General features: G+C 51.3%; 3 protein-coding genes across 11 annotated transcripts in view; 2 read left to right on the forward strand and 1 right to left on the reverse strand.

Annotated features, from left to right (window-relative positions):
* Window positions 1-22,457, forward strand: Ppp2r5d (protein phosphatase 2 regulatory subunit B'delta). 2 transcript variants are annotated; one of them, XM_021186271.3, is made up of 15 exons: window positions 1-264; window positions 4,983-5,063; window positions 17,457-17,649; window positions 17,853-18,052; window positions 18,137-18,247; window positions 18,370-18,462; window positions 18,778-18,908; window positions 19,021-19,189; window positions 19,348-19,401; window positions 19,768-19,938; window positions 20,028-20,155; window positions 20,697-20,798; window positions 20,884-20,956; window positions 21,066-21,182; window positions 21,327-22,457. In XM_021186271.3, exons 1-15 carry the CDS (start codon window positions 16-18, stop codon window positions 21,462-21,464), a joined length of 2,010 nt encoding a protein of 669 aa, XP_021041930.2. In that variant the 5' UTR covers window positions 1-15; the 3' UTR covers window positions 21,465-22,457. The 2 variants fall into 2 exon arrangements, with proteins under 2 accessions (XP_021041930.2, XP_021041931.2); XM_021186272.3 differs by having other exon boundaries at window positions 4,986-5,063.
* Window positions 22,345-25,260, reverse strand: part of Mea1 (male-enhanced antigen 1) — a 3,741-nt gene continuing 825 nt past the window's right edge. The window contains exons 1-4 of one of the 6 annotated variants that reach the window (XM_021186282.3): window positions 24,797-24,818; window positions 23,406-23,686; window positions 23,188-23,290; window positions 22,345-22,729 (exon numbers count right to left, since the gene is read on the reverse strand). In XM_021186282.3, the coding sequence (XP_021041941.1) occupies window positions 22,578-22,729; window positions 23,188-23,290; window positions 23,406-23,675 (525 nt within the window). In that variant the 5' untranslated portion in view covers window positions 23,676-23,686; window positions 24,797-24,818 and the 3' untranslated portion in view covers window positions 22,345-22,577. The other 5 variants (XM_021186279.3, XM_021186278.2, XM_021186283.2 and 2 more) reach the window with 5 other exon arrangements.
* The window catches only part of Klhdc3 (kelch domain containing 3), a 6,383-nt gene continuing 5,514 nt past the window's right edge, over window positions 24,392-25,260 (forward strand). The window contains exon 1 of one of the 3 annotated variants that reach the window (XM_021186273.2): window positions 24,392-24,598. The gene's annotated coding sequence lies outside the window, so the exon portion shown is untranslated. Of the gene's footprint in view, window positions 24,599-24,734; window positions 24,833-25,260 lie in introns of those variants that run through there. The other 2 variants (XM_029471586.2, XM_021186274.3) reach the window with 2 other exon arrangements.

The raw sequence follows: 25,260 nt of genomic DNA on the forward strand, positions 1-25,260 counted from the left end.
TACTCTTTCTTTCCAATGAGAAAAAAGGGAAGCTGCTTGGCTCCAATGACCAATCCGAGGAGGCGGCTCCTGGTTCTCAGGCAGGTTTGTAAGAGTTCGGGCCAATTGGAAGCGCAGCCACGGCTCGGCCCGGGCGCAGCGCGCAGGCGGTGGCGAAGAGACGCCGAGCGGGCCGAGTGTGGCCGAGCAGAGCCGGAGCGGGGCCGCAGGAGCCGGGCCGAGTGTGGACCGGCCGAGATGTCCTATAAACTGAAGAAGGATAAGGTGAGCGTGGCCTTTCCCCTTGCGCCTCCGCCGCCGGGCCTGCGCGCAGCTCTGGGAGGGGCCCGAGGCAGGCCCGGGACAGCCTCAGACTGACCCTCTGGTCCGGCCCCCCGCAGCACTCCCGCGGCCAGCCCCAGGGCCGCGCGGCTGCCAGCACCCCTAGCCCGTGCAGCAGCTGGGACAGCTCTCCGTCTTTGCCCGGACAGATTTCCCCCCACCTATCCCTCTTCCCTTCCTCTTTGCTCCTATCCCCGGCCCCCTCCAGATCTGCTCCACTCCCAGCTCACTCCCTTGCTTTTTCTCCCCGCCTTTATATGTCCCCGATCCCCCACGGTTTGGGACAGTGCTCATTTAAGACCGCATTTCCCTCCAGTACTTCCCCCACCCCCGCCCTGAGCAGCCCCTTCCCTCTTCTCCTCACCAGCTTAAAAGACGGCCTCTCCATAGTTCTGTACAGTCCCTTCTTTCCCCCCACCCCCCCACGACAAGCCCCTGACCTAGAACCGCTCTGCTTTCTCTCTCCTCCGCCCAAATCTGGCCTAGGCCCCTCCCTCCAGTCTTCCTTTACACACAAACTTGTAAGCCAGGACCGAGCCCTTCTTCTGTTGATGGAACCCCAGAACATCGGTGCTGGAAGGGAGCTTTGGAGCACATGCAGACTAGCATGCTAGTGGTACAGATGAGGAGACTGAGGCAGGATCAGGGGAAGGGACTTGTCCAAGGTCACACATCCTGCTGGAGGCCCAGCTGCAATCTCAGGTCTCCGGACTTGGAGGGCTCTTCTGTGCAAGTGCCTAACTGGCATCAGCTGTCTTCCATGTTCACCCTAGACGGGACCGCGGTTTCTAATCTGTAAGAGGCTCCTCTCTGTATTCCTTAGGATAACCTTTGCATTTCCTTTTTTTTTTTTTTTTTTTTTGCACCAGGACAGGATTTCTCCCTTTCTTCTGGCCTGTTCTGTTTAGTTTTCTTCTCATTCTGCGGTCCAGTACATTTGGTTTCTTTATTATTTGCAGTGGCAGAGATCAGACCCAGGGTCTTGCACATGCTAAGCATGTGCAGTACCATTGGGCTACACTCCCAGCCCCACAAGCCATTTCTTGATGTTACTGTCTTTTACCATCTTTTGCCTCCAAACCACCCTGACCTGTCCCTGCCTTTCCCTTTGTCTGCTGCTCTTGCTTGATCTGTGGTTCTTCCGAGAAGCAGACTCAGCTGGGGAGGCTGGAACTGGCCTTCAGCCTCCCCAGCTTTTGGGCTGGCCCCTTGTGTTGGGCTGGCTCTGGCCTGGTCTCGTGGTCCACTCTCCTGAGGACCCCAGAGGTGGATTGCATTCATTTCCCCCCTGATGGATGCCGGGCTACCATCTCTAACCATATTAATCAAACTCTTTATCCCGGGGCTGTTGTGTGTTGTGTGTTTGCCAGGTGGCTCTGCTTCTGGGCTGTCACCATAACTTCTCGGTCTGAGAGTTAGATAGAGCACAGGACAGGGGGGTGGTGAGCCGGGCAAAGTTGTGTGCCCTACCCAGGTCTTATCCTTGGGGAGTGGGCTTGCCAATGGGCGCCATCCAGCAATAGAAACTGTGCACTCAAGATAGCTAAGCTGGGGACTGGGGCTGTGGAGTTCAGAGGAAGGAGTGATCTCCTTAAGCGTCCTCCTGTCCTTTCTAGTCTGTGGACCAGATCCTGTCCCATCTGCCTGGCGGCTGATTGGGAATTAGAGGGGACGTTCTTAGACATCGTCAGGCTGTGAGTGCTTTGCTTGAGAAAGGGCACAGGAAGGACCGGGATGCGTGGAGGCAGCCAGGGAGGCCTTTATGAGAGCTAATCTCCTGCACTGGATTTTGGGCTGCGTTTGGCCTCCTTCAGGTTCTGAGGGGGAGAGAGATGACAGTGTGACTGAGGTGTACCAGGGTGGAGGCACGGAGACAGGTGGGTGGAGGCCCCTTTATTGCTCATCTGTCACCTGTCCCCTCTCTCCTCGCTATCCTTCACTGCTTCCCTGGGGAAGTCTTTCCTGGGCCTTCACTTGGGCTCACTTACAGACTTTCTGTGTTCGGCCTTGGGTGGGAACGAACTGTGGACACGTTTTATCCTCCTTGAGGTATTAATGAAACTGTGTGCAGGTTTGCATGTCCCTTACACATAGTAGGTGCTTTGTAGGCTGGTGCCGATCTTTTTTGTGAGATGAGCATCCTTCCCTTTTAAGATTGGATTTAGGTCTTTTTTTAAAAAAGGTTCCTGCATGAGGTACCCCTCCCACTTTCCTGTTCATTGTAGCGGTATTAACGGCATTTGGATTTTCTGTACCAGACACTGGGCTAAGGGAGGTGGGTCCTATCATGGCTTTTGTTTTAATAGGTAAGGAAGAAGAGGCTGAGAGAGGCTCCTCACCTCCCCATTCGCACATAAGTAGTAAGCGCTGAGGTTAAAACACAGTGCTGGCCCGAGAGTCCAGTGCCTCCCGTCATGCGACAGCTGGGCCGGGCCACAGTGCATGTGTTTCACCTGTTCTTCAGAAGATAGGGAGCGAGGCTCGTGGGCCCTGTTCCCCTACACCCACTCACACCCACACACCAAGGCAGCTGAACCTCTCAGGCACACTCCCTGAGAGATGAGTATCAGGTGGGTGGAGGGTACCGGAAGCTTAGGCGGCTCACGATCCAGCAGAGAACAGCCGTGAGTGGCAGTGGGTCAGCTTTGTTGGAGGGCCTGTGTCTGTTGTGTGCTGTCACTGTTGTTTGCCTGTGTCACTTTAGTGCTGGGCCCTATCCTGGTTGCATTTTTTTTCCCCCTCTCCACCACTTGCTGAGAGCAACTGACGACAGGAGTCAGTATGGCCAGCCTGGTCAGTAGGCAGTGGGAGAGTGCTCAGCCCAGAGGAACCCCTTCCTCCTTAGGCAGAGCTTCGAGCTGCTCCCCATCCAGGAATGGTTTTCCCCTCTCCACCCCCAGAAAGCCTTCCCCCCTGCTCCAGCCCACACAGAACTCTTCTTTCTGAGATCAGCTTGCCCCCATAGTCAAACCATTTGATTTAACACTTCTTCCTGAAGGGGCTTGGCTGCTTGAATTGCAGACTCTCGGAGCTGGAAGTGATTTCTAAGGCCCTCCAATCCAGCTCTCATCTCAGGCTTGAATCCCTTTGCAGCACGCCTTAGGGGAGGCCATCCAGCCGCTGCTCAGATGCTCAGGACTGGGAGCCCAGCCTCACGGGGCAGTCTGTTTCCACGCAACCGCACCGTGAGAAAAATCCATCCTCACTGGCCTCAGTCTGTCCTGTGGACGTCAGCCCGTTTCTCTCGTGCCTCTGAGTTGTGTCTCTGCTGCACACGCAGCCCTTCCTCTGCTGTTCATCTGGATCCCCCCCCCCCCTTCTCCTGCTCTTCCCTTCTATTGTTAACATCCTGGTTTCTGCAGCTGTTGCATCTCAGGCTGAGCTTTTTACACTGCTAGAATGGGCTGCCTTTCCCTTTAAGAAACTAGAATTTCTTATTGCCCCTTCCTCGGCACGTGCTCACAACTAAACCAAACTCGAGTTTGGTACCCTCAAAGCCATGCACTCCACACAGGTCTGTCACCTGCCTGGCTGGTCCCACGACCTGCAGCCTGTGCCACAGCATTGATTGTATTGTACTTGCAGTCAGAGCTACATCCTTAAGTCTCTTCCGAATTCTCCCCATCCTGTCCCTGTGTGGTTGCTTTTGATTTGGCCCAGAGCATGGGAAGAGATGCTGGACAAGCCAGGGCCCGGAGCCAGTTGCCAGGTTCCCAAGGGAACCTTTCGATTGGTGCTCACAGTTTGTTAAAAATTCAGGACTTCACCTCCATCTCTGTCCTGAGCTTGTTGCCTGAGCATCTGAACGGTTTTTTGGGTGGGACAATTCTGGACTATTAGCATCCTGTTACATGCAACAGCACCCTCTTGGCTGGGTGCTGTTTATGTCTCCTAAATAAATGCCCCCAAGTCTTGGGTGGCCCTGAGGGGACAGAGGTGGTTTCTGCTCTGCTCTAGCGGGGAAGCCTTGGGTACCTCTCACCAATCCCGAAGATCCAATGAGGAGACAGATGAAAGAATATTGTCATGCCTAATTGTGAACCTAAGCTCCCCGGAGGGCCTGAATCTCCTTGTGTGTCCCAGGGTTGATACAGTAGAGTTTTTACTTATTTTTGTTGTTTTGAGACAGGGTTTCTCTGTATAGCCCTGGTTGTTCAGTAACTCGCCCTGTAGACCAAGTGCTGGGATGAAAGACGTGTGCGGGCCGGGTGTGGTGGTGCACGCCTTTCAATCCTGCACTTGGGAGGCAGAGGCAGGCGGATTTCTGAGTTCGAGGCCAGCCTGGTCTACAAAGGGAGTTCCAGGACAGCCAGGACTATACAGAGAAACCCTGTCTTGAAAAACAAACAAACAAACAAAAACAAACAAACAACAAAAAAAGAAAGGCGTGTGCCACCATGCCCAGTCGATACAGTCGGTTTTAGCTGATTCAGTTGATGGTGCATAGTTAAAGACCTAGGAAGGGCTGGGGCTACAGCTCAGTGGTAGAGTGCTTGTCTGGCAAGGTCCTTAGTGTGGTCCTCAGTTCAAAAAAACAGAAAAAAAAAACAAAAACAAAAACAAAAAAACAAGACCCAACAACAACAAAAAGATTTAAGAGGTTCAGGCTAGGCCTGTCCTTTCTCTTGGCCTCTACTAACCCTAACTCCATCTTCCCCCAGCAGGAACCCTCCAAGCTTGCCAAAGGCACAGCCAAGCCCAGCAGCTCAAGCAAGGATGGTGGAGGGGAGAACACTGATGAGGTAAAGATGGTCCACATGGCCCTGTTGTCTGCACCGATGCTAGGCTGCAGCTCCCTGGTGGCTGTGGGGAAGGGTCTGAGGGGGACGGTCACACGGGCAGAAGGGAGGGAGGTTCCTACAGCCTAGAAGGGACAGCAGATCTCAACTGCTCTTGAGCAGGGTTTGGCTGGTGTAGAACAAATATGTATTCTGATTCTTTCAAATTTCTTAGATTCCCCACTTTCAATGTTGATGACTCCTTTTTCAGTGGCTAGGGGTATGGCCAATAGTGGAGGCCATGGTATACTTAAGGCCTTGGGCTTAATTCCAGTGTGTGCATGTCTATGTGATACATGCACGTGTACACGTGAATGCATTGTCTTTTCTCAATGTGGGGTCTGCTTATGCATGCTCATGAACTCATCATTTGAGAAGCTGAGAATCATGAGTTTGAGTCAGCCTGTGTTATATATACAGCAAGACCTGGACTCAATAAGGTGGTGGCGGTTGGCGGGGGTGGGGGGAATGGTGCTGGGAGTTTGTGGTCCTGGCCAAAGGGGAAAAGTCTACAGTGCCTTGTGGGATGACAAGTCACTTTGATATGGATCTGGGTGGGGCAGGGGCTTGGGAGTGGCTAGTGTCCCTGAGTTGGGCAGGGCTGGGGCCACTGTTTCTGGTCTCCATGTGACCAAAGGACAGTCGTGAACAGAGGTCAGCACAGCTCAGCAGTCTGGAGCTATAAAGCAATAAACAGGCAAACAAGACAGCCAGAGAATAGAGGGTCTTGGGGAAGTTCTAGGATGTGGTCGAACATCCGGGGTATGGTCTGTGGGCTGCTGTGTCTGCTGGACAGCCTGTGAACGCATGAGAGCTGCTGCCACACCTCCTCTGCTCTCTCCTGCTTGGAGCTGTTGAGGAAGCAGAGGTCTTGGATACCGGCTGGTCTTGTGCCTTCCTTGAGAAAGGAACTTGATTAACCAGTGTTTGGGGATAACTATGGATTTAGATTTTTTTCCCCCCCAGGCTATTTATTCCTGTCCTCTCTAAAGAGATACAAGTAACATTTACATTGGTGACTACTGTTTTAGGACTTGCAATGTAATCTGAAGAAACAGGCTAGGTTTCTTGCCGGATTTTTGGACCCCGGCAGTTTAAAAACCTAACAGAGTAATGAAGACTATAGCGTGGGAAGGGTCTGCTTGAATAGTGATCTGTGGTCTCTACTGATCTTTATCCCCAGACGCTGTAACCGTGTGGTCCCATCATAGTCTTTTCTACCAGGTGTGAACTGAGCAGAAGAGCTGGATGGTGTGTGTGGCTTCTGCCTCACACCCGTGCACTCTCTGAGGGTCACAGCAAATGTGTCTGGCACACACCCTCAGGGCTCACTCTCCCTTTCAGAGGTGACTCACTGAGAAAGCAGTTGAGAGTTAGTGACCAGTATTAAACAGCAAGGGGGGAGGGTAGAGCAGTGGTGCATGCCTTTAATCTCAGCACTTAGGAGGCAGAGGGATCTCTGTGAGTTCAAGGCCAGTCTGGGGAGTTCCTGGACAGCCAGCATTCTTAGGCAGGGAAACCCTGTCTCGAAAACCAAGATTACAACAAACCAAACAACAACAAAACCCAGCCAGAGAGACCGAGATCCAGGATTTAACAGGCCTTCCCCACACACTGCCTCCCGGTCTTGTAGTTACTAGGCACACTGGTTATCATCTGCTGAGAGTAGCCTGCCTTGACCATTTGCCAAAATCCCCAGGGCATGGTCAGGGGCCCTGTGAGCTGCTGTTCTGTCTCTCAGGTCCTTGGCTGCACTTGACCACTGCTGTTAAACAGTTTCTGGTGAACTCCCTGCTTGTTGGTGTTGGAGCTTCAGGAGGGTCTTACCTACATGGCACAGTATGGGTGCCACATCCCAATGTGTGGAGCTAGGGAGGGAGGGAAAGGGTGGGGTTCCCTCACTTAGAAAGTGGGCAATGTAGGCGTGGTGAAGTCAGGAGCACACAGTGCCTCCCTCACCACTGGGTTTCCCAGGTCTTCCTGAGGGCTCTGCTCAGAGACATAGTCTTTTTTTTTTTTTTTAAAGATTTATTTATTTATTATATGTAAGTACACTGTAGTTGTCTTCAGACACTCCAGAAGAGGGAGTCAGATCTCGTTACAGATGGTTGTGAGCCACCATGTGGTTGCTGGGATTTGAACTCCAGACCTTTGGAAGAGCAGTCGGGTGCTCTTATCCACTGAGCCATCTCACCAGCCCAGAGACATAGTCTTGATCGTAGTTGCTCTAGAAGAGGAGAGGGTGAACTTTACCGTGGGTCCTGTTTTATGGAAAGCCTTCCAGGGCTTACGTCCACGAGGCGGCTGCAGAAGTTTACTTCCTGAGTGTTCACAAAGTGCTCATGGGTGATGGGCTCAGATGCTGAGAAAACTGGGGGCCAGCTTTGAGACTGCGGTCTTTTTGACATTTTTATTTTACTATTTTTATGTGTATATATATATATATATATATATATATATATATGGATGTTTTGCCTACACGTATGTCTGTATACCACAAGCATGCCTGGTATCTGTGGAGGTCAGAAGAAAGGGGGCATTAGATCCCCCAACAGGAGTTACATGTGGTTGTGACAGCCATGTGGGTGGTGGGAACCAAACCTGAGTCAGCTAGTGCCCTTAACTGCTGAGCTGTCTCTCCGTCCCTGAGCCAAGGATGTAAAATACTATCTCACATAGCTCTCTCTTGCCCTTTTTCCAGGTAACATTTACTTTTATTGAACAGTTACTTTGTTTTCCAAGGTAGCCAAAGCAGATTACCATATACCAGGTGGCCCGGGACAGGAGAAATTAATTGTCTTACAGTTTTGAAGGCTAGGAGTCTGTCAGGTGTAGCATAAAAGACATGCCTTGAGGTCTCTGTGTGTGTGTGTGTGTATCTATTTGGATGTGTACATTGTGTGTATAGATTACCTGCAGAGTCCAGAAGGTGTCATATCCCCAGTTGGACTTATAAACCATTGTGAGCTACTTGACATGGGTTCTGGGAACTGAATTCAGGTTTTTCTGCAGGAGCATAGCCCCAGCTTCTGAGGTCCTTTTATTTAGAATTTGGATGGGGCCAAGTGGTGGTGGCACACACCTTTAATCCCAGTACCTGGGAGGCAGAGGCAGGCGGATTTCTGAGTTCGAGGCCAGTCTGGTCTACAGAGTAAGTTCCAGGACAGCCAGGGCTATACAGAGAAACCCTGTCTCAGAAAACAAAAACAAAAAAAACAAAAACAAACAAACAAAAAAAAAACAAAAGGAAAAGAAAAGAAAAGAAGAAAAAAGAAAAGAAAACAAACATACATTTGAGATGAATGTGTTTGTGCTCACTTTGATCCTTGTACTTGCGGAGGTAGGGGCCAGCCTGGTTCATTTATGAGACTGCGTCTCTTTTTTTTTTTTTAAGTCAGACTAGCCAGTTTGCTCCAAGGCTGTGCTTCTCAGCTTGTGGACCAGCAGCCCTTTCACAGGGTCCCGTAGCAGCTGTCCTGCATAGCAGATATGTACGTGGCAACTCATAACCATAGCACAATTACAGTTGTGAAATAGCAACGAAATAATTTTATGGTTGAGGGTCAGCCTAACATGAAGACTGTGGTGAAGGGGGAACCCCTGGCCTGAGGCTCCCCTTTCCTTCTGGCTCCTGGGGATTACAGGAATGCCTCCATGCCCACCTGGCATAGGTGGGTCCTGGGCATCCAGAACTGTTTGCTGCACTTACGTAGCAAGCTCCTTACTCCGTGGCCCGTCTGCTGGTCCTGTCCTGAGGTTGTAGGGGAAGGTTTGTTCTCTGCTCTCCGCTGGCTCTCTGCAGTCTGTGGCTCTCCTTGTTTTCTGGATGCACCCAGTCACTTCCTCCTCACGCAGCACTGTCTCTGTGTGTCTTGGTCTATCTGAATTTCTCTCTTTAAAAGGATGCCAGTCATCAGAGATAATCCTGTCCAGTCCAACAGGAGGTCATTTCCACTTGATAATGTTTATCTGTAAAGTCCCATTCAAAGATTCAGGGCGGACACAGTTGGGTGGGCCACTGCTCAACCCTGCGGCAGTCAGGCTGCACACTACCAGAATTTGTGTGTGCCCACTTAACTGTCACTGCAGTCCCCCAGGATCTCTCCCTTGTCACCCCCATTTGATAGAAGAACTGGAGGCTCGGAGGGAACAGCGTTGCTCTGTGAATGAGAGGCAGAGCTGAGGTTCGTGGGCTAAATGATGCTTTGTCTCTGAGATCTGAAGGAGGATCCTAGGATGAAAAGTGGCTTTGAGATGTCAGGTGAGACTTTGTGTCCTGCATCTGCAGTGAAGATCTTCTCTGGTCTGATGCTGGAGAAATGCACTCTTGGTTTTGTTTTTTTAGTGGTTTTTTTTTTTTTTTTTTTTTTTTTTGGTTTTTCGAGACAGGGTTTCTCTGTGTAGCCCTGGCTGTCCTGGAACTCACTCTGTAGACCAGGCTGGCCTCGAACTCAGAGATCCGCCTGCCTCTGCCTCCCGAGTGCTGGGATTAAAGGCGTGCGCCACCACTGCCCAGCAGAAACGGACACTTTAGCATAGTGTTGTCCTGAGTTCTGGGTGCAGGGACGGAGGACGGGAAGATGGTCTCCCCACTTCAGCTCCAAGGCCACAGTTGTCATCCTCAAACCTCTGTGAGTTTGAGGCCAGCTAGGGCTATAGAGACGTCGGCTCGAAAACAAAACAGACCCACCAAAGTCTAAATTGAGCCAGGTATTCTCATGCATGTCTGTTGTCCTACAATAGGCAGGATGATTGCTGTGAATTCAAGGCCAGCCTGGTCTGTACTTTCTAAGTTCTAACCTAGGCTATAGTGTGTGACTATTTAAAAACAAAATAAAATTTTGGCATCTCCCATAGTTAAAAGCCAAAGTCCATAGCCTTTCTGGCTCCATTTTGTTTTTCTAGCATCTACCTCATCATTGTTCCCTTGGAAGTCCAGATTCCTGAATCCTCAAGCTTCTCTGTGACACGGGCCCCCCACATGAGTTCCATTGTTCTCAACCTGCTCTATTGTCCTCTATTGATTTTTTGCTACTTAACTCAGCTTTATCCTCTAAGAGCTAAATCAAAACCCTTCAAGGATGGAATAGATGGATCGTAGTTAAGACACACACACACCCCTTAAAAATAAATCTTTTTTAAAGTCCCCTCTTGAGAGATGTCCTCCCTCATTCTTCCAGGCAGTTGGTAACCCATCCTCTGTTCCCACAGCCTTTGTGTTCACTGTGCTGGCATCTCCATGGTACCATCAGCTGCTTCAGCGGCTGCCCCACCTACAGTCTCTGAGCTCTTTGAAGACAAGGGCCATGTCCTAGTCACCTTTCCTCTTTGATGCTGAGTGAGATGTTTAGAGAAGAAAGGGAGGATGGGAAGAATTAGACTCAGCTAGCCAGAGCTCCATTTGTCACAGTGGGAGAGGATGCCTCTGTAGATCTCAGGGTTTAAACTAAAGCAGCCTTCAGTTATTAAACCAGTTAATTCATGATGCAGTAGATACAGCATGTAATCTGTGGTTTTTTTAAAAATTATATTAATTTATGTATTTATTGTGTGTTTGCACAGATGTCACAGGGCAACTTGGTGGGAGTTGATTCTGTCCTTCTACCATTTGGGTCTTGGGGACTGAGCTTAGGTTGTCAGTCTTGGGGACAAATGCCTTTATCCACTGAGCCACCTCACTAGCCCTTGTTAATTGTGTTTTGCACCGGAGTCTTGTTATGTAGTCCAGGTTGGTTTCAACCCACAGTGACATTTTCAGTTTTGTCTTCCGAGTACTGGATTTATGGGTATAAACCACCACGTTTGGTTCTATCTGTGCACTTTGTAATTAATTTTGAGCTGTGGTCTTATTTTGCAGCCTAGGCTTGCTGAAAACTCGATCCATCTGCCTTGGTCTCCTGCATACCCAGGAGTAGAGGCATGTGCCACTTTGCCCAGCTTCTTTTTCTACTAATTTTATGATCCATCTTCTTGTTAGAATATTTCTTATAGTTGGGGGTAGGGAGGTAGCTTAGTTAGTAGAGCCTAGCATGTTCAAAGCCCTGGGTTCTATACCCAGCGCCTCATACACTGATGTGGTGGCACACACACTCAGGAAGTAGAGGCAGGGAATCTGGGCACATGGAGGCCTCCTGGGGGGGCATATAGGTTTTGCAGTGGAAGGTACTTCAGGCCTCTGCAGAGTTTCAGAAGGCCTAGACAGGACAAAGTCCAGCGGGAACGCAGAATTGCTGGGTTGCCTTAGGTCAGGTATCCTTGTGGCGGCTGTAGTTGTGTGTGTGTGTGTGGGGCTCATGTGTCTTCTACCCACCCCGGGACAGTGGAGAGACATTAGAAGACGCTGGAGGATTTAGAATAAATGAACCAGTGTGAAGCGAGTGGCTGCCGCAGCCACACATTTGCTCTCTGACAAGCATGTGAAGGGGAGACAGACAAGAGATGCCTCCCTGGGCCTTGGCAGTCAGGGCCTTTGCTCTGGGCTGGCGTCTCTCAGTGATTTCCTGTACCGGGTCCTGCCAGTGGTCCTTTTGAAAGGAGAGCTGGGGCCAGGCCAGTGGCTCAGTCGATAAGCACAGGTGGGAGGGCAGGTTCCATCCTTAGAGCCGTAGAGGACTGAGGAGGTGGAGTACACTCCTGTTTGTGAGCCTCAGCAAAATGGCAGCTCACAGGCCATCTAGCCCGACCTACGCAGAGTGACCAGGAGACCCTGCCTCAGACAAGATGGGTGGCAAGGAGCTTGTCATGTTGTCATCTGACATCCGATGCACTGCTCTACACGTGTGGTGTCATCTGTGCTCACACACATGGACATGTATAAACATACATCACACACATAAAGTAAAAGAGAAAGCTGGGCAACCCAGTGGGATGAAGCAGACAGCCCACTTGGCTGCTTTGCCTCCACAGCAGCTCGCAGCAGTGCGGACCTAGTGTAGCAGGAACCCTTAGGCATCAAGTTGTTGGCTGGCTTTGGACATTTTAATTTAATTTATGTAACTCTGTGTTCTCTTGAAAACTTACATGGACGGTGGTTAGAAAATTACTGATCTAGCTACCTTTTTAAAAATAATTCATTTTTATTTTATGTACATTGGTGTTTTGACTGCAAGGATGTCCGTATAAGGGTGTTTGATCCCCTGGAATAGGAATTACAGTTGTGAGCTGCCATGTGAGTGCTGGGAATTGAACCTGGGTCCTCTGGAAGTGCAGTCAGTGCCCCCCCGCCCCAGTTCCCTTTTTAGGGGCAGGGTCTTTCTGTGTAGCTCTGGCTGGCTTGGCCTCAAACTCAGCGATCCACCCACCTACCGAGTGCTGAAATTAAAGGTGTGCACCACTATTAGTTGATCTAGCTAACGTCCCTTCTTGTTAACAGAAAATTGAGGTCCTGCTTTCTCCTCACTCAGAGAAGAGAGCCTTCTTTTTCAGAGTGGTCCCCAGTATGACCCGGGTTCCCCGTGTCTTCCTGTGTTTTTCCCCTTCCTCTACTCTGCAGTCGCTGTGCCACATCATCCCTTCTCAGCCTTCCTAATGCTGCCACCCCTTTAGCACAGTTCTTCATGGTGGGGAGACCCCAGCTATAACATTTTTTTCATTGCTGCTTCATAACTAATTTTGTTACTGTAACGAATCATGATGTAAATATCTTGATATGCACATATCTGATGTGTGACCCCTGTGACAGGGTCATTTGACCCTCAGGGGTCAAGACCCACAGGTCGAGAACCACTGCTCTAAGGTCATCTATGGAGATAGGACAGGAAGGCTCGTAGGGAGGAGGCTTGGTTCCTGATGACCCAATGTTGGTGAATGCTTGTTAGATGCCACTTCTAGGGGTACCCAGAGGGTTACAAGCCAGGGCCCTGGCTATCAAGAAATTCATTAGAGCTTAGTGGTTTTCCTTTCCTTTCCTTTCCTTTCCTTTCCTTTCCTTTCCTTTCCTTTCCTTTCCTTTCCTTTCTTTCTTTTTAAGATTTATTTATTTATTTTATGTATATGAGTTCACCATTGCTCTCTACAGACATTCCAGAAGAGGGCATCAGAGTCCATTACAGATGGCCATGAGCCACCATGTGGTTGCTGGAAACTGAACTCAGTACCCCTGGAAAAGCTGTCATTGCTCTTAACTGCTGAGCCACCTCTCCAGCCCATCTCAGTGGTTTTCAACCTGTGGGTCGTGACTCCTTTGGGGTGGAACGACCCCTTCACAGAGATCGCCTAAGACCATTAGAAAACACCAATATTTACATTGTGACTCATAACAGTAGCAAAGCTACAGCTATGAAGTACCAGTGAAATAATGGTATGGTTGGGCTCACCACAGCATGAGGAGCCGTGTTAAAGGTCGCAGCGTCAGGAAGGTTGAGAACCACTGCCCTAGTTGAAGGGGATGATGTACCAATAGACTAAGCATGCTTACAGTGCAGCCAATCTGGAAGCCAAGGCAGGATCAGTTGAAAAGCCCTGTAGGGTCCAGCAGTGGTGGCATAAACCTTTAGTTCCAACACTTGAGAGGCAGAGGCAGGCAAATCTCTGAGTTCAAGGCCAGCCTTGTCTACAAAGTGAGTTCTAGGACAGTGAAAGCTACACAAAGAAACCCTATCAGGGCGGGGAAGGGCACAAAAAATAGACTAAGCAAGAGGTGTCACTGGGAGTGAGTGGTTAAAAAGACAGTAGAACAGACAGGGGGTTGAAGTGAGCCGGAAGGGCCATGATGAGCTGAGTCAGCTTTTAGAGAGGTGTGATTGCTGAAAGACCCAGGGACTTACTGGTCTCTGGCTTTTAAGCAAAGGGGACTGTGGACTCAAAGGAGCATTTGAGTGGGCTGGCTTCGGGTGGCGTTTCCAGGCTGCATTTGTAGGACCTAGGTATAGAGATAACAGGTGTAGCAGCAGCCAGAGCAGCAGATCCTTACAAAGTAGCCGCTGTGTGCCAGGTGCTGCTTGCCTCCGTTCTTATCATAGCCCTGTAAGACAGGCGCTGTGCTCAGCTGCATCTTACAGGTGAGGGAACCGTAACTCTGCCTGGGGCTGGCTCTACACTGTCTGTCTGTGCCTGTGTGTGCATATACACGCACGAGTGTTGCACATTTACATACAGGTTCCCAAGGAGGCTAGGAGGAGGGTTTCGGATGTCTCGGAGCTTGATAGAGTTCTAAGAGAGAGGCATTTGTGAGCTGCCTGATGTGGGTGCTAAGATGAGTTCAGTGCTCTGCATCAGAGATTAGGAGAAGCAAGTACTTATGGGAGCTGGAGAGATGGCTCAGTGGTTAAGAGCACTGGCTGCTCTTCCAGAGACCCCAGTTCAATTCCCAGAGCATACATGGCAGCTTACACCTGTATGCAGCTCCTGTTCAGGGCATCCAACACCCTCACCCAGACATACATACAGCACAATGCACATAAAATTAAAATTTAAAGAAGCAGTAAGTACTCTTAACTACTGAACCATCTCTCAGTTATAGTTTTTTGTTTTTTTGTTTTTTTAAACAACAACAAAACAAACAAACCAGGGTCTCATTGTTAGCCCAGGCTGGCCCAGAACTATGGCCAGTCTCCTAAATACTGGGGTTCTGGATTGCAGGTATAAGCAAGCCTACTAACTTAGTGTGTTCTTTGTTTTCAAGACAGGGTTTCTCTGTGTAGCCCTGGCTGACCTGAAACTCCATCTGTAGACCAGGCTGTCCTTGGATTCAGAGATCTGCCTGCCTTTGCTTCCAAATGTTGGATGAAAAGCTGTGCCACCATGGTCCAGCTTTTAGTATGTTCTTGAACATCAAGCTCCACAGATGAGAGTTTGGCAGGGAAGTGGGATACAGGAGATGAGCAAGAGTCCAGACATTCAAACCCATTGACTTCCCAGCCATCTATCTCTCCTCCTTTCAGGGCCTGACCTTGTAGAAAAGGATTCCCAGGAGTCCAGGGCACCTTGCATTGTCTAACATGACACTAGCTCATTGCTGATCACAACAGGAGTGTATGGTGCCCACGCTGTCCCCTTCCTTGTGTTACCTGGTCAAACCTCCCCCAGTCAAACGAGCTGTCTGGGGTTGTTGGACGCAGAGAGCACCAGATGACCCAAGTGCTAAGAAGCCACGCTTGACCCACAGGCCTGCTGGACCCTGTTCCCTTCCATTCTGCTGTACCCAGACAGAGCACAGGCTTTACACAGTGTTTTTTAATTTATTTTTATTCATTCATTTTTGGTGTAGTGGTGACAGGACCTAGGGCTGGACAACTATTCAGGCACAGAGCGATGTGCCTGACACCTTTTATCTTTGAGTCAGGGTCTCTGCTGCTTGGGACACCTCTTCCTCGCCTCTTTTGTTTTGTTTTTCGAGACAGGGTTTCTCTGTGTAGCCATGGCTGTCCTGGAACTCACTCTGTAGACCAGGCTGGCCTCAAACTCAGAAATCTGCCTGCCTCTGCCCCCCGAGTGCTGGGATTAAAGGTGTTCGCCATCACTGCCCAGTTCTTCCTCACCTTCTTAACAGCTGGCTTATAGGTCTGTGCCGCCAGGCTCCCTCAGTTTAGTGGGGTTTTGTTGTTTTAAGACAGGGTCTTCCTCTGCAGGCCAGGCTGCCTTGGGAACTACTGATCCTTGTGTCTCTACCTTCCCAATTCTGGAATTAACAGGTATGCAGAATACCCAGTTATTTTTTGTTTTTGCTTTTAAAGACTTATTATTTTAGGCCAGGATAGACAGGGCTACAGAGAAACATTGTCTCAAAAAACCAAAACATATAAAGATTTACTGTTTTATGTGTGTGTTTTGTCTGCGTGTAATTATGTGTGCACAACAGGCATTCTTGGTGTCCTTGGAGGCCAGAAGAGGGCATTAAATCTGGGACTGGAGGTACGGGCATTTGGGTTCTAGGCATCACGCTGGGATTCTCTGGAAGAGCAGCCAGTGCTCCTACCTGCTGAACCATCAGTCCAGCCAGCTCGCCTTTTTTTTTTTTTTTTTTTTTTTTTTTTCTTTTTTTGAGACAAGGTCTCATCGCTGTGTAACTCTGGTTGGCCTGGAACTTGCTATGTAAGCCAGGCTTGCCTTGAACTTGTGCTTCTTCTGCCTCCCAAGTGCTAGGATTAAAGGCATGTACTACTATGCCTAGCTTAATTAAACCTTTTATTACTGTGTATACATGTGTGTATATGTATGTATATGTGTGTGTATATGTATGTATATAAGTAAATAGATACATGTGGCTGTCTACTGACAGAAGTGTGGAGATGCCCATTCAGGTCAAACAGAAGAGGACAGTAGGCCCTTTGAACTGGAGTTGCAGGTAGTTGTGCGTTGTTCAGTGTGGGTGCAGGGAACCCATCCAGGTCTTCTGTGAGAGTGGTGCATGTTCCGAACCACTGAGACATTTATCTGGTCCCAGGGCTGCCTTTTTTTTTTTTTTTAGGTTCTGGCTTTTAGTTTACTGACATATGTTTCTTTCTTTCTTTTTTCTTTTTTAAAGATTTATTTTATGTATATGAGTACACACTTTAGTTGTACAGATGGTTGTGAGCCTTCATGTGATTGTTGGGAATTGAACTTAGGACCTCTGCTTGCTCCGGCCAAAGATTTATTTATTAGTATAAGTTCACTGTAGCTGTCTTCAAACGCACCAGAAGAGGGTATCAGATCTCATTATGGGTGGTTGTGAGCCACCATGTGGTTGCTGGGATTTGAACTCAGTACCTTTGGAAGAGCAGTTGGTGCTCTTACCCACACTGAACCATCTCACCAGCCCAGGGCTGCCTTTTTTTAAAAAACAAAAAACAAAACCCGGGATTTTTATTAAACTAACTTTCTGACAAGGTACAAAGATTCAAGAACAAGTTTCTTTACTAAGTTGTAGATTGAAGGGTGTAGACCACTCAGTAATGTGAGGTGTGTCCAGTGTCTTGTTACCACACGCTGTCTTCATCCAAGATGCCCTCCCGACAGTGCTTCCCCCTGTTGAGAAGGTGCCTCGTGTCTCCTCTCTCACAGTCAGCTCTTACACCCAGGCCTGAATGTTTCCTCCCATCCTGAGGATTGAATTCAGCCTTGCAAGACAAGTGCTGTAGCGCTAAACTAGACCTCCCGCCTGGTTAACTACTTTCCTGATCTCTGTCACCATCCACCCTGTTACCTTTGCCTCCTCACGGTGTGAACGATAAATGCTATTTACACCTAGGACTTCCTGCATTGCACTATGGATCTGGATCTCTATGACAGTTATCTCTGTCCCTGGCCTGTCTCCTGGGCAGGGATGGCTCACTACCTCTCTACAAGCAAGAACAGGCAAGGGCTGGTAGATGGTCAAGGCTAGGGTAGAGGGCATCTCGTGAAGAGCTGGCTTCAACAAATTACTTTCATGCCCAGGCCCAGCCCCAGCCCCAGTCTCAGTCACCATCATCCAACAAGCGACCCAGCAACAGCACACCACCCCCAACACAGCTCAGCAAAATCAAGTACTCAGGGGGACCCCAGATTGTCAAGAAGGAACGACGTCAAAGCTCCTTCCCCTTCAACCTCAACAAGAACCGGGAGCTACAAAAACTTCCTGCCTTGAAAGGTACTCACAGCCAGCAGGGACTTGTGTACTGGGCTTCGGGGCTGTGAGCTTTGCTTGGGGAGTGTCTTTGGGGAAATGGGGTACTATAGATGTGAGAGGTGCAACTGTGAGTGAGGTGCCAGGGAGCAGAATGGGGTCCGGGTGGGAAAGGGAAGTCTACAGGAACAATTAAGACATGCACCTGACTGTTGAGACCTCCGCAGACTCACCCACCCAGGAACGCGAGGAGCTGTTTATCCAGAAGCTACGCCAGTGCTGTGTCCTCTTTGACTTCGTGTCAGACCCACTCAGTGACCTCAAATGCAAAGAGGTGAAGCGGGCAGGACTCAACGAGATGGTGGAGTATATCACCCACAGCCGTGATGTTGTCACTGAGGCCATCTACCCTGAGGCTGTCACCATGGTGGGCACAGGGAAAGGACACAGAGGGGCAGGGGGAGCCCCTGGGGACACCTAGGCAGTGTTCTAAGTTGGGCTCACGCCTCAGTTTTCAGTGAATCTCTTCCGGACGCTGCCTCCTTCATCGAATCCCACAGGAGCAGAGTTTGACCCTGAGGAAGATGAGCCTACCTTGGAAGCCGCCTGGCCGCATCTCCAGGTACCAGGAAAGGGGTGGGATGGGTCTGGCAATAGGAGACGGGGTCCCTCAGGCCTGCAGCAGGGGCCGCCTCCCTCCCAGTGCCGGGGCCACGCCTCACCGAAGCTGCTTTCCCTCCACAGCTCGTGTATGAGTTTTTCTTACGTTTCTTGGAGTCTCCAGATTTCCAGCCAAATATAGCCAAGAAGTACATTGACCAGAAGTTTGTACTTGCTGTAAGTCTGAGGTTCCTGTCCTTCCCGTGAGCTGTTGTCCCGCATACCTTCCTTCCCCCGTGTCCTGCCCACTTCTTCCCCTTATTCTGATTATACGGGGAGTTCATCTGTATCTGGCACAAGGCTCCCAAAGAAACGCCCAGTGTAAGTGGAGCGAGCAAGTGCCTCTCTTGGATCAGTGGGTAGAAACACGCACATCCAGATAACACATCGGAGGAGCCAGATGACAAAATCACTCTGCAACCTTGTGAGCCCAGCACACGCCTTCCCTGGCTGCTGCCTCATTCACTGCCTTTCTTAACCTCCTGCTTCTAGCTCCTGGACCTATTCGATAGCGAAGACCCTAGAGAGCGGGATTTTCTCAAGACCATTTTGCATCGCATCTATGGCAAGTTTCTGGGCCTCCGGGCTTACATTCGTAGGCAGATCAACCACATCTTCTACAGGTGAGGCCACGAGCCCAGGCCTTGGAGCACAGCACACCTCTGTGGGTGGAGGTGGGATGGGAAGACTAGAGCAGGGTCGAGGGTCGGCATCGAGGTGACCGTTTTCCATTAGGTTTATCTATGAGACTGAGCATCACAACGGGATTGCGGAGCTGCTGGAGATCCTGGGCAGCATCATCAATGGCTTTGCCTTGCCCCTTAAGGAAGAACACAAGGTGTTTCTCGTCCGTGTCCTGCTTCCACTTCACAAAGTCAAGTCTCTGAGTGTATACCACCCTCAGGTGAGCACCTGAGCATCAGAGGAGGGAGGGAGGGGGGAGGGGTTCCTGCATCAGCATAAAAGAGTGGCTGTGGGAAATCCCCTATACCTCCTCTTCTCTTTGGGGATCTCGTCTGTCACTGAGAGCTGAACCTCACTTCTAACCCCAACCTTTTGCAGTTGGCGTACTGTGTGGTGCAGTTCCTGGAGAAAGAGAGCAGTCTCACTGAGCCGGTAATTTCCCTTCTGGGGCTTCAGCCAGCAGTGCTGGCCCATCTCTACCTGTTGGTTTCGTTTCTGTTTTTGTGGCACTGGTCACGTACAAACCTAGGCTCTTGGACCTCTCGGGCAAGGGCTTTATCACTGAGCATGAACACGTCTCGCTCCAGTCGCTAACTTCTGAGTGATTCTCTGAGTGCATGCTCAGGAGGCCTGAGCAGTGTGGCTTTCTCTGAAGGGAAACAAGACTTGTATCCTCAGGAAACAGGTCCAAGCCAGAGAAGCCATATAGTAGCTGAGGGTAGGCCAGGGAAAAGGCAACAGAGGGCTTCCCAGAGAACTGAGCAGCTTAGGAATTTTGTCCTCGCGTCGTCTTCACAGGTGATTGTGGGACTTCTCAAGTTTTGGCCTAAGACCCACAGCCCCAAGGAGGTGATGTTTCTGAATGAGCTGGAGGAGATTCTAGATGTCATTGAACCCTCGGAGTTCAGTAAAGTCATGGAGCCGCTCTTCCGCCAGCTTGCCAAATGTGTTTCCAGCCCCCATTTCCAGGTAAGAGCAGACTCACTGGTTCCTAGGTGTGGTAGGGCAGGTGTTGAGAACTGCAGCGAGTGCCCACTCAACTCCACTCTCCTCGCCAGGTGGCGGAGCGTGCCCTCTACTACTGGAACAATGAGTACATCATGAGCCTGATCAGCGACAATGCTGCCCGCATCCTCCCCATCATGTTTCCTGCACTCTATAGGAACTCCAAAAGCCACTGGAACAAGTAGGGCCCTCGGGCTGCGCTGATGGTGGGAGCTGGGTATTCCACACTGTGAGGGCATAGAAGAAACATGAGGCGTGGACCCCCAGCAAGGAGAACTGATGCCCACCAGATTCTACTAAGTGTAGGGCCTCAAGGGGTTGACTGGCCAGAAAAGGTGCTAATGAGACATCCTCGAAGTACCAAACGGCTGACCTGTATCACACCACACAGCTCTGGAGACATCCCGGGCTGGCAGGAACTACGTCATATCCTTAACAAACAAGCAGAGTCCAACTTATAAAAAGGCTTTCATGCTGAAAGCAGACTTCGTGTGCTGCTGACAGTCCCTCCATGTGAGGCCACGGAATGTGAGCCAAGGAAGGGTTAGCCATGTGGGGCCCGTATATGTAAAGACCATCAGATAGATGCCCTCAATGCAGGAGAGTTAGTCAAGAGTTAGCTGCTTCTGCAGTGTAGAGGTTAGTGATTGGGAAAAAGACAGTGGACTGGGAGCCGGCAGGCTGGCTCTGGCCCCGTGACCACCGCCTCTGTCTGGGTGCAGGACAATCCACGGACTCATCTACAATGCCCTGAAGCTCTTCATGGAGATGAACCAGAAGCTGTTTGACGACTGCACACAGCAGTACAAGGCGGAGAAGCAGAAGTGAGTGTCTCTGGGAGAGGACTGTTAGCTTCTACCGTTAGCTCCTGTCCCCAGTCCCAATCCCGATCCCCTGTCCCTCCCTTAGGGGCCGGTTCCGAATGAAGGAAAGAGAGGAGATGTGGCAGAAGATTGAGGAGCTGGCCCGGCTCAATCCCCAGGTGAGGGAGGCTTTGATGTTCCTGCCCTGAGCTCAGGGGAAGAGTGAGGCACATAGGCCCCAAGAGGCTCGGAAGGGCTTCTCACCATGTCCATCCCTTGCCCTCCCAGTACCCTATGTTTCGGGCTCCTCCGCCACTGCCCCCTGTGTACTCCATGGAGACAGAGACGCCCACAGCAGAGGACATTCAGCTCCTGAAGAGGACGGTGGAGACAGAGGCCGTGCAGGTGACACGTTGGGGGCACAAGTTGGGTGGGGGCAGCACTGTTGGGTCCAGAGGGAGGAGTCGGGCAGCAGAAATGGGAGGGAGAGAAATGAGTTCTCCTGGGGACTGTGGTCACCGTGCCTGGCCTCTCCCTGTCTGTCCCCAGATGCTGAAGGATATCAAGAAGGACAAAGTGCTGCTCCGGAGGAAGTCAGAGCTGCCACAGGATGTGTACACCATCAAGGCTCTAGAGGCGCACAAGCGGGCAGAAGAGTTTCTGACTGCCAGCCAGGAGGCCCTCTGACCCCCTCACCTTCCCTTCCCACAGGATTCCAGCCCACTCAGCCCTGGGATGCAGCCCAGCCCTCCACCCTCTGCTCCTCATCGGCTGACCTGGGGCAGAACAGCACCTCTCTGGCTACTCTAGAGGATGCAGGCACTGGAAGCGGGATGCCCAGAGTGCTCCCTCTTCTCCCCTAAACGTGTTCATGCCTCCCTGTGGCTAGTACAGACAGGCTGAGCACTGAGTGCTCAGTGCTTAGACAACCTGGGGGTGCCTGTCCCCCTGATCCTAACCCCACAGCTGCCTGAAACTGTTCTGAGAAATACACACAGGAATCACATGTCCCTCTCTACCCCCTTAATCCTCATCTGAAGTTGAGGTGTCTCTCCTCTCCCTGCAGGGTACAACAGGAGACTGTCACCAAAGTCACGTTAAGCTCCGTTGGCCCCTTGAGTGAAGAGCTGGAGGGAACCAATCCCCTGCAGCACAAATAGGCCCCTAGACCCAGCTTTATGCAGGCGGGAGTAGTAGTGTGTTTCTTTGTATCCTATACCTAACCAAGACAACACAGAGGACAAACAAGTACGTTATGGACACTAGATGACTAGTGGGCCCGGTGGGGAGAATGAACCAGCTGCCTTGCCCTCTCTGGCAAGCAGCAGTCCTGGGATCACGCATTTGCAAGGGACCACCCTGTGGCTGACTGCTTTCCCTTGTGCTCTTGGTTCCCAGAGCTATAATGAAGGAGGCAGGAGCAGTGCTCCAAGCATGGCGCCCTGCAGTGCCTGTTTATTTCCTGGTTTCTGCTGACGCTGGGCGGGTCCTCACCTGTACCCTCTAGGCGCTCAGAAACAAAAGCCTGGGGAGGCTGGACCAGGATTCAGGAGCACAGGCGGCTGGCTTCTGGCTGTGTACACAGGGTGCTTTATTCTCCAGAGTGATACATGCTAAGGTGGGCTGGGCTTGGGCCGATGTCCCCATATGTACAGAACTGAATAAAGTGGGTCTCTGAGAGGTCTGATTCGCCTTGGTGTGAAAGGGACATGGGAAGAAGAAGGCTGTTAAGACCAGAGTTGTTAGTCCTGTGCTGGTCCTGACTCGGAATGTAGGGAGGTAAGGCGGCTCGCTCTCTGGTCACTTCCAGGCAGGGGATGCCTGCCGGGCTTGGAGGGCTTTCTGTACCACATCTTCCCACTGAGCGTCCGAGATCTCCCGAGCCCAGGCAGGAACCCCTGGTGCAGGCAGGCTTACTCCAGCCATCGTCCTTTTCACCAGCTCTACATGTTCTGAAAGCACAGCCACAGGCTGGTTAGGGAATAAAGAACGGGACCAGCTCCTCTCTCCCTAGTACCTCAGTCAGCCCAGGACCCCCAACACACCATCATGCCCTCATTATTGCCAGGTCTACTCATTCCCAAGTCTAGTGAGACAGCATTTCACTTAGATTCTGAAGTCCACAAAATTTCAGGTAACAAACTTTTTAGGAATAAAGTGATCCTGTTTGGAGGTAGGGGAGAATGTGGGGTATTGCATTCGGTTTTTCTCTGTGCAGCCCTGGCTCTCCTGGAATTTGCTCTGTAGACAGGATGGCCTCAAACTCAAGAGACCACCAACCTGCCTCTGCCTCATGAGCGCTGGGATTAAAGGTGTGCACCACCATGCCCAGTTCTTACTAGTTTTAAACGACTCTGTTTTCTTGGTAATTATTTCTAAATGAAGGAATGAGTTTTGGTTGTTTTTGTACCTGGGTCCATGGGGATAGAGCTGTGGCTGCTCAATGCGGCGGCTCCCTCCTCATCTTCATCCTCACTCTCCAAGGGAGGGTCTGGCAGATGAAGCCCCAGGGCCTGCAGAACCACAGAAAAGATAATTTGTTAGGCGCCCCTCCCCCTGCCATTATGATAAACAGCTGTTGGTACATTCCATCTCATCTGCTTAGTAACAACTTCCTCCACCATATACCTGAATCCGATCTTGGATGTCAGCAGCTCCATCTTCTCCTTCACCCACTGGTGCCAATTCCACCTCTTCTTGTTCAGGGTCTTGATTGAGGGGCTGGTACGAGTAGCCTGCTGGGCCTGCTCCTGTTTCCTCCTGCTCTTCCTCGGGTTCTTCACTGCTCCAATCCCCAGTTCCTTCTGTAGGACCCTGATGCGGCCCTAAGTCCTCAGTCTGATTGGGGAAGATACGCTCAGGGCCCATGGTGTCTCCCCCTAGAACTACTGCTGCCATCCGGGCAGGGGCTGCAGGGACAGAAAGGCGGGATAGGGATGGGATGAAACCAGGTCTCCTTTCACGTTCAGCCACCCACTTCCCTCTCGCATGGGACTTTCATCTTCCTCCCGTCTCTCCTGCCTCCTTGTCTCAAGTTTGGGTTCTCATATTGAGCTGGAGCACACACGTCTTTAACTCGCCCGATTCCTAAATGAACCGACAACCGGAGGGTTTCACCTCTTCCCAGAACCTCACCCCTCTCACCACGCCCCTCCTCTGGAGGTAACTGCTGGTCGCCAGGCTACCCACCATAACGCGTCCCCGCCCCTCATCCCCTCTATTCCGGGGGAGTGCAGTACCGCCTGGCAAAAAAACCTTCAGGCCCAGGGTCTCCCCTTCAATGGCCCCAGCTACAGCGTCCCCTACCCGCCCCACTGATTCTCGGCGTTGGTATTTCCTCGCGCCTCACCCTCTCAGAGCCCACAGCCGGACCCGCACCTTCACTTCCGGCGGGGCAGGACATGCTGGGGCTCTTAGTCCTCCAGCCCCGCCCCGTGCCCGAGACTGACGCAAGCGAGGACGACAAGTCCGCCTCTTGCCCCGCCTCCGCCATCCCCTGCCCGGACCACAAAGAACTACATTACCCAGTGACCCTCAGGCGCGCGACGTGAGCTGGTGTTCTGCGCATGCGCACAAACCGGCCCCCCGCGCCGCCCCCCCCCCCCCCCATCTTTCGGCCCTGGGATAATTCGTGGACTACAAGTCCCTGAAGCTGTCGGGCCGGGAATTCTCACTGCACGTGCGCATCCCGCTGCCCGCCGGAAGGACGAAGTCTGGCAGTGTTTATCTCGTTGGGGACCGAGGAATCGGTTGGCGGGCAACGGGTTCTAGGCTGCTGGCAGCGCGAGGACCCGCGGCCCCACCCCGGCCCGGCCTGGCAGGTAGCCTGGGATGGGTTGGGGGATGAGGAAAATTGAAGGGACAGGCGACGCCCATTGCCTACGGCTGGGGCCGCGGGGGAGGGGCGGAGAAGGATGAGCTGGGGGTGGGGCGGGAGCTAGGAGGATGCTGGGAAAGAGGAGTGTTAATGGGCCGCGGAAGGGTTGGGGGAAAATGGCCTGGAGTCGGGTGGGAGAGACCTGGTGGCTGGAGGAAGCGCTGAGAGAAGTGGACAAGTGGGTTCCGAAGAGAATCAGGAAGCTGAGCATAATGGCAGGGGGAGGGGGCAGTGTGGCCTCGTGGGGGAGGGGCGGCTGAGAAAGGGGGACTACAACCGGAGTCCAGTCTCATTCACAGAGCAGTATGGTTGGCAGGGGATAAGAATGGCTTGCTTCCCTTCGTGAACGTAGACGAGTTAGAGGGCTCTAGTGTGGACCTTGAAGTGGTGGGAGGAGGAACTAACTGCAGGGCTCTCGGGAGATTAAGAAGGGAAGGGGCGCGAGCAGGGAGGGGAAGCCGACCTCAGGGGCTGGGATGTTGAAAATGACCTATTGGTGGGAAATGCTGGAGACTCCGAGTTCTCCTTAGGAAGATGGAGTCTTCCTCCATCTGCCACTGGGATTGTAGTCTTATCTTTGTGCGTTGTCGTTTTATCTGGACATAC

The sequence above is a fragment of the Mus caroli genome, unplaced genomic scaffold (assembly GCF_978045245.1).
Source record: "Mus caroli unplaced genomic scaffold, Mus_caroli_1 scaffold_18, whole genome shotgun sequence".
Classification (NCBI taxonomy): domain Eukaryota; kingdom Metazoa; phylum Chordata; class Mammalia; order Rodentia; family Muridae; genus Mus; species Mus caroli.

What these genes read in the sequence shown, in the direction of transcription:
- Ppp2r5d (XM_021186271.3), top strand. Translation starts at nt 16, where the DNA reads ATGAGAAAAAAGGGAAGCTGCTTGGCTCCAATGACCAATCCGAGGAGG. An exon ending in ATAAACTGAAGAAGGATAAG is followed by an intron (nt 265 to 4,982) that starts GTGAGCGTGGCC and finishes ATCTTCCCCCAG; the next exon opens with CAGGAACCCTCCAAGCTTGC. An exon ending in TGGAGACAGAGGCCGTGCAG is followed by an intron (nt 21,183 to 21,326) that starts GTGACACGTTGG and finishes GTCTGTCCCCAG; the next exon opens with ATGCTGAAGGATATCAAGAA.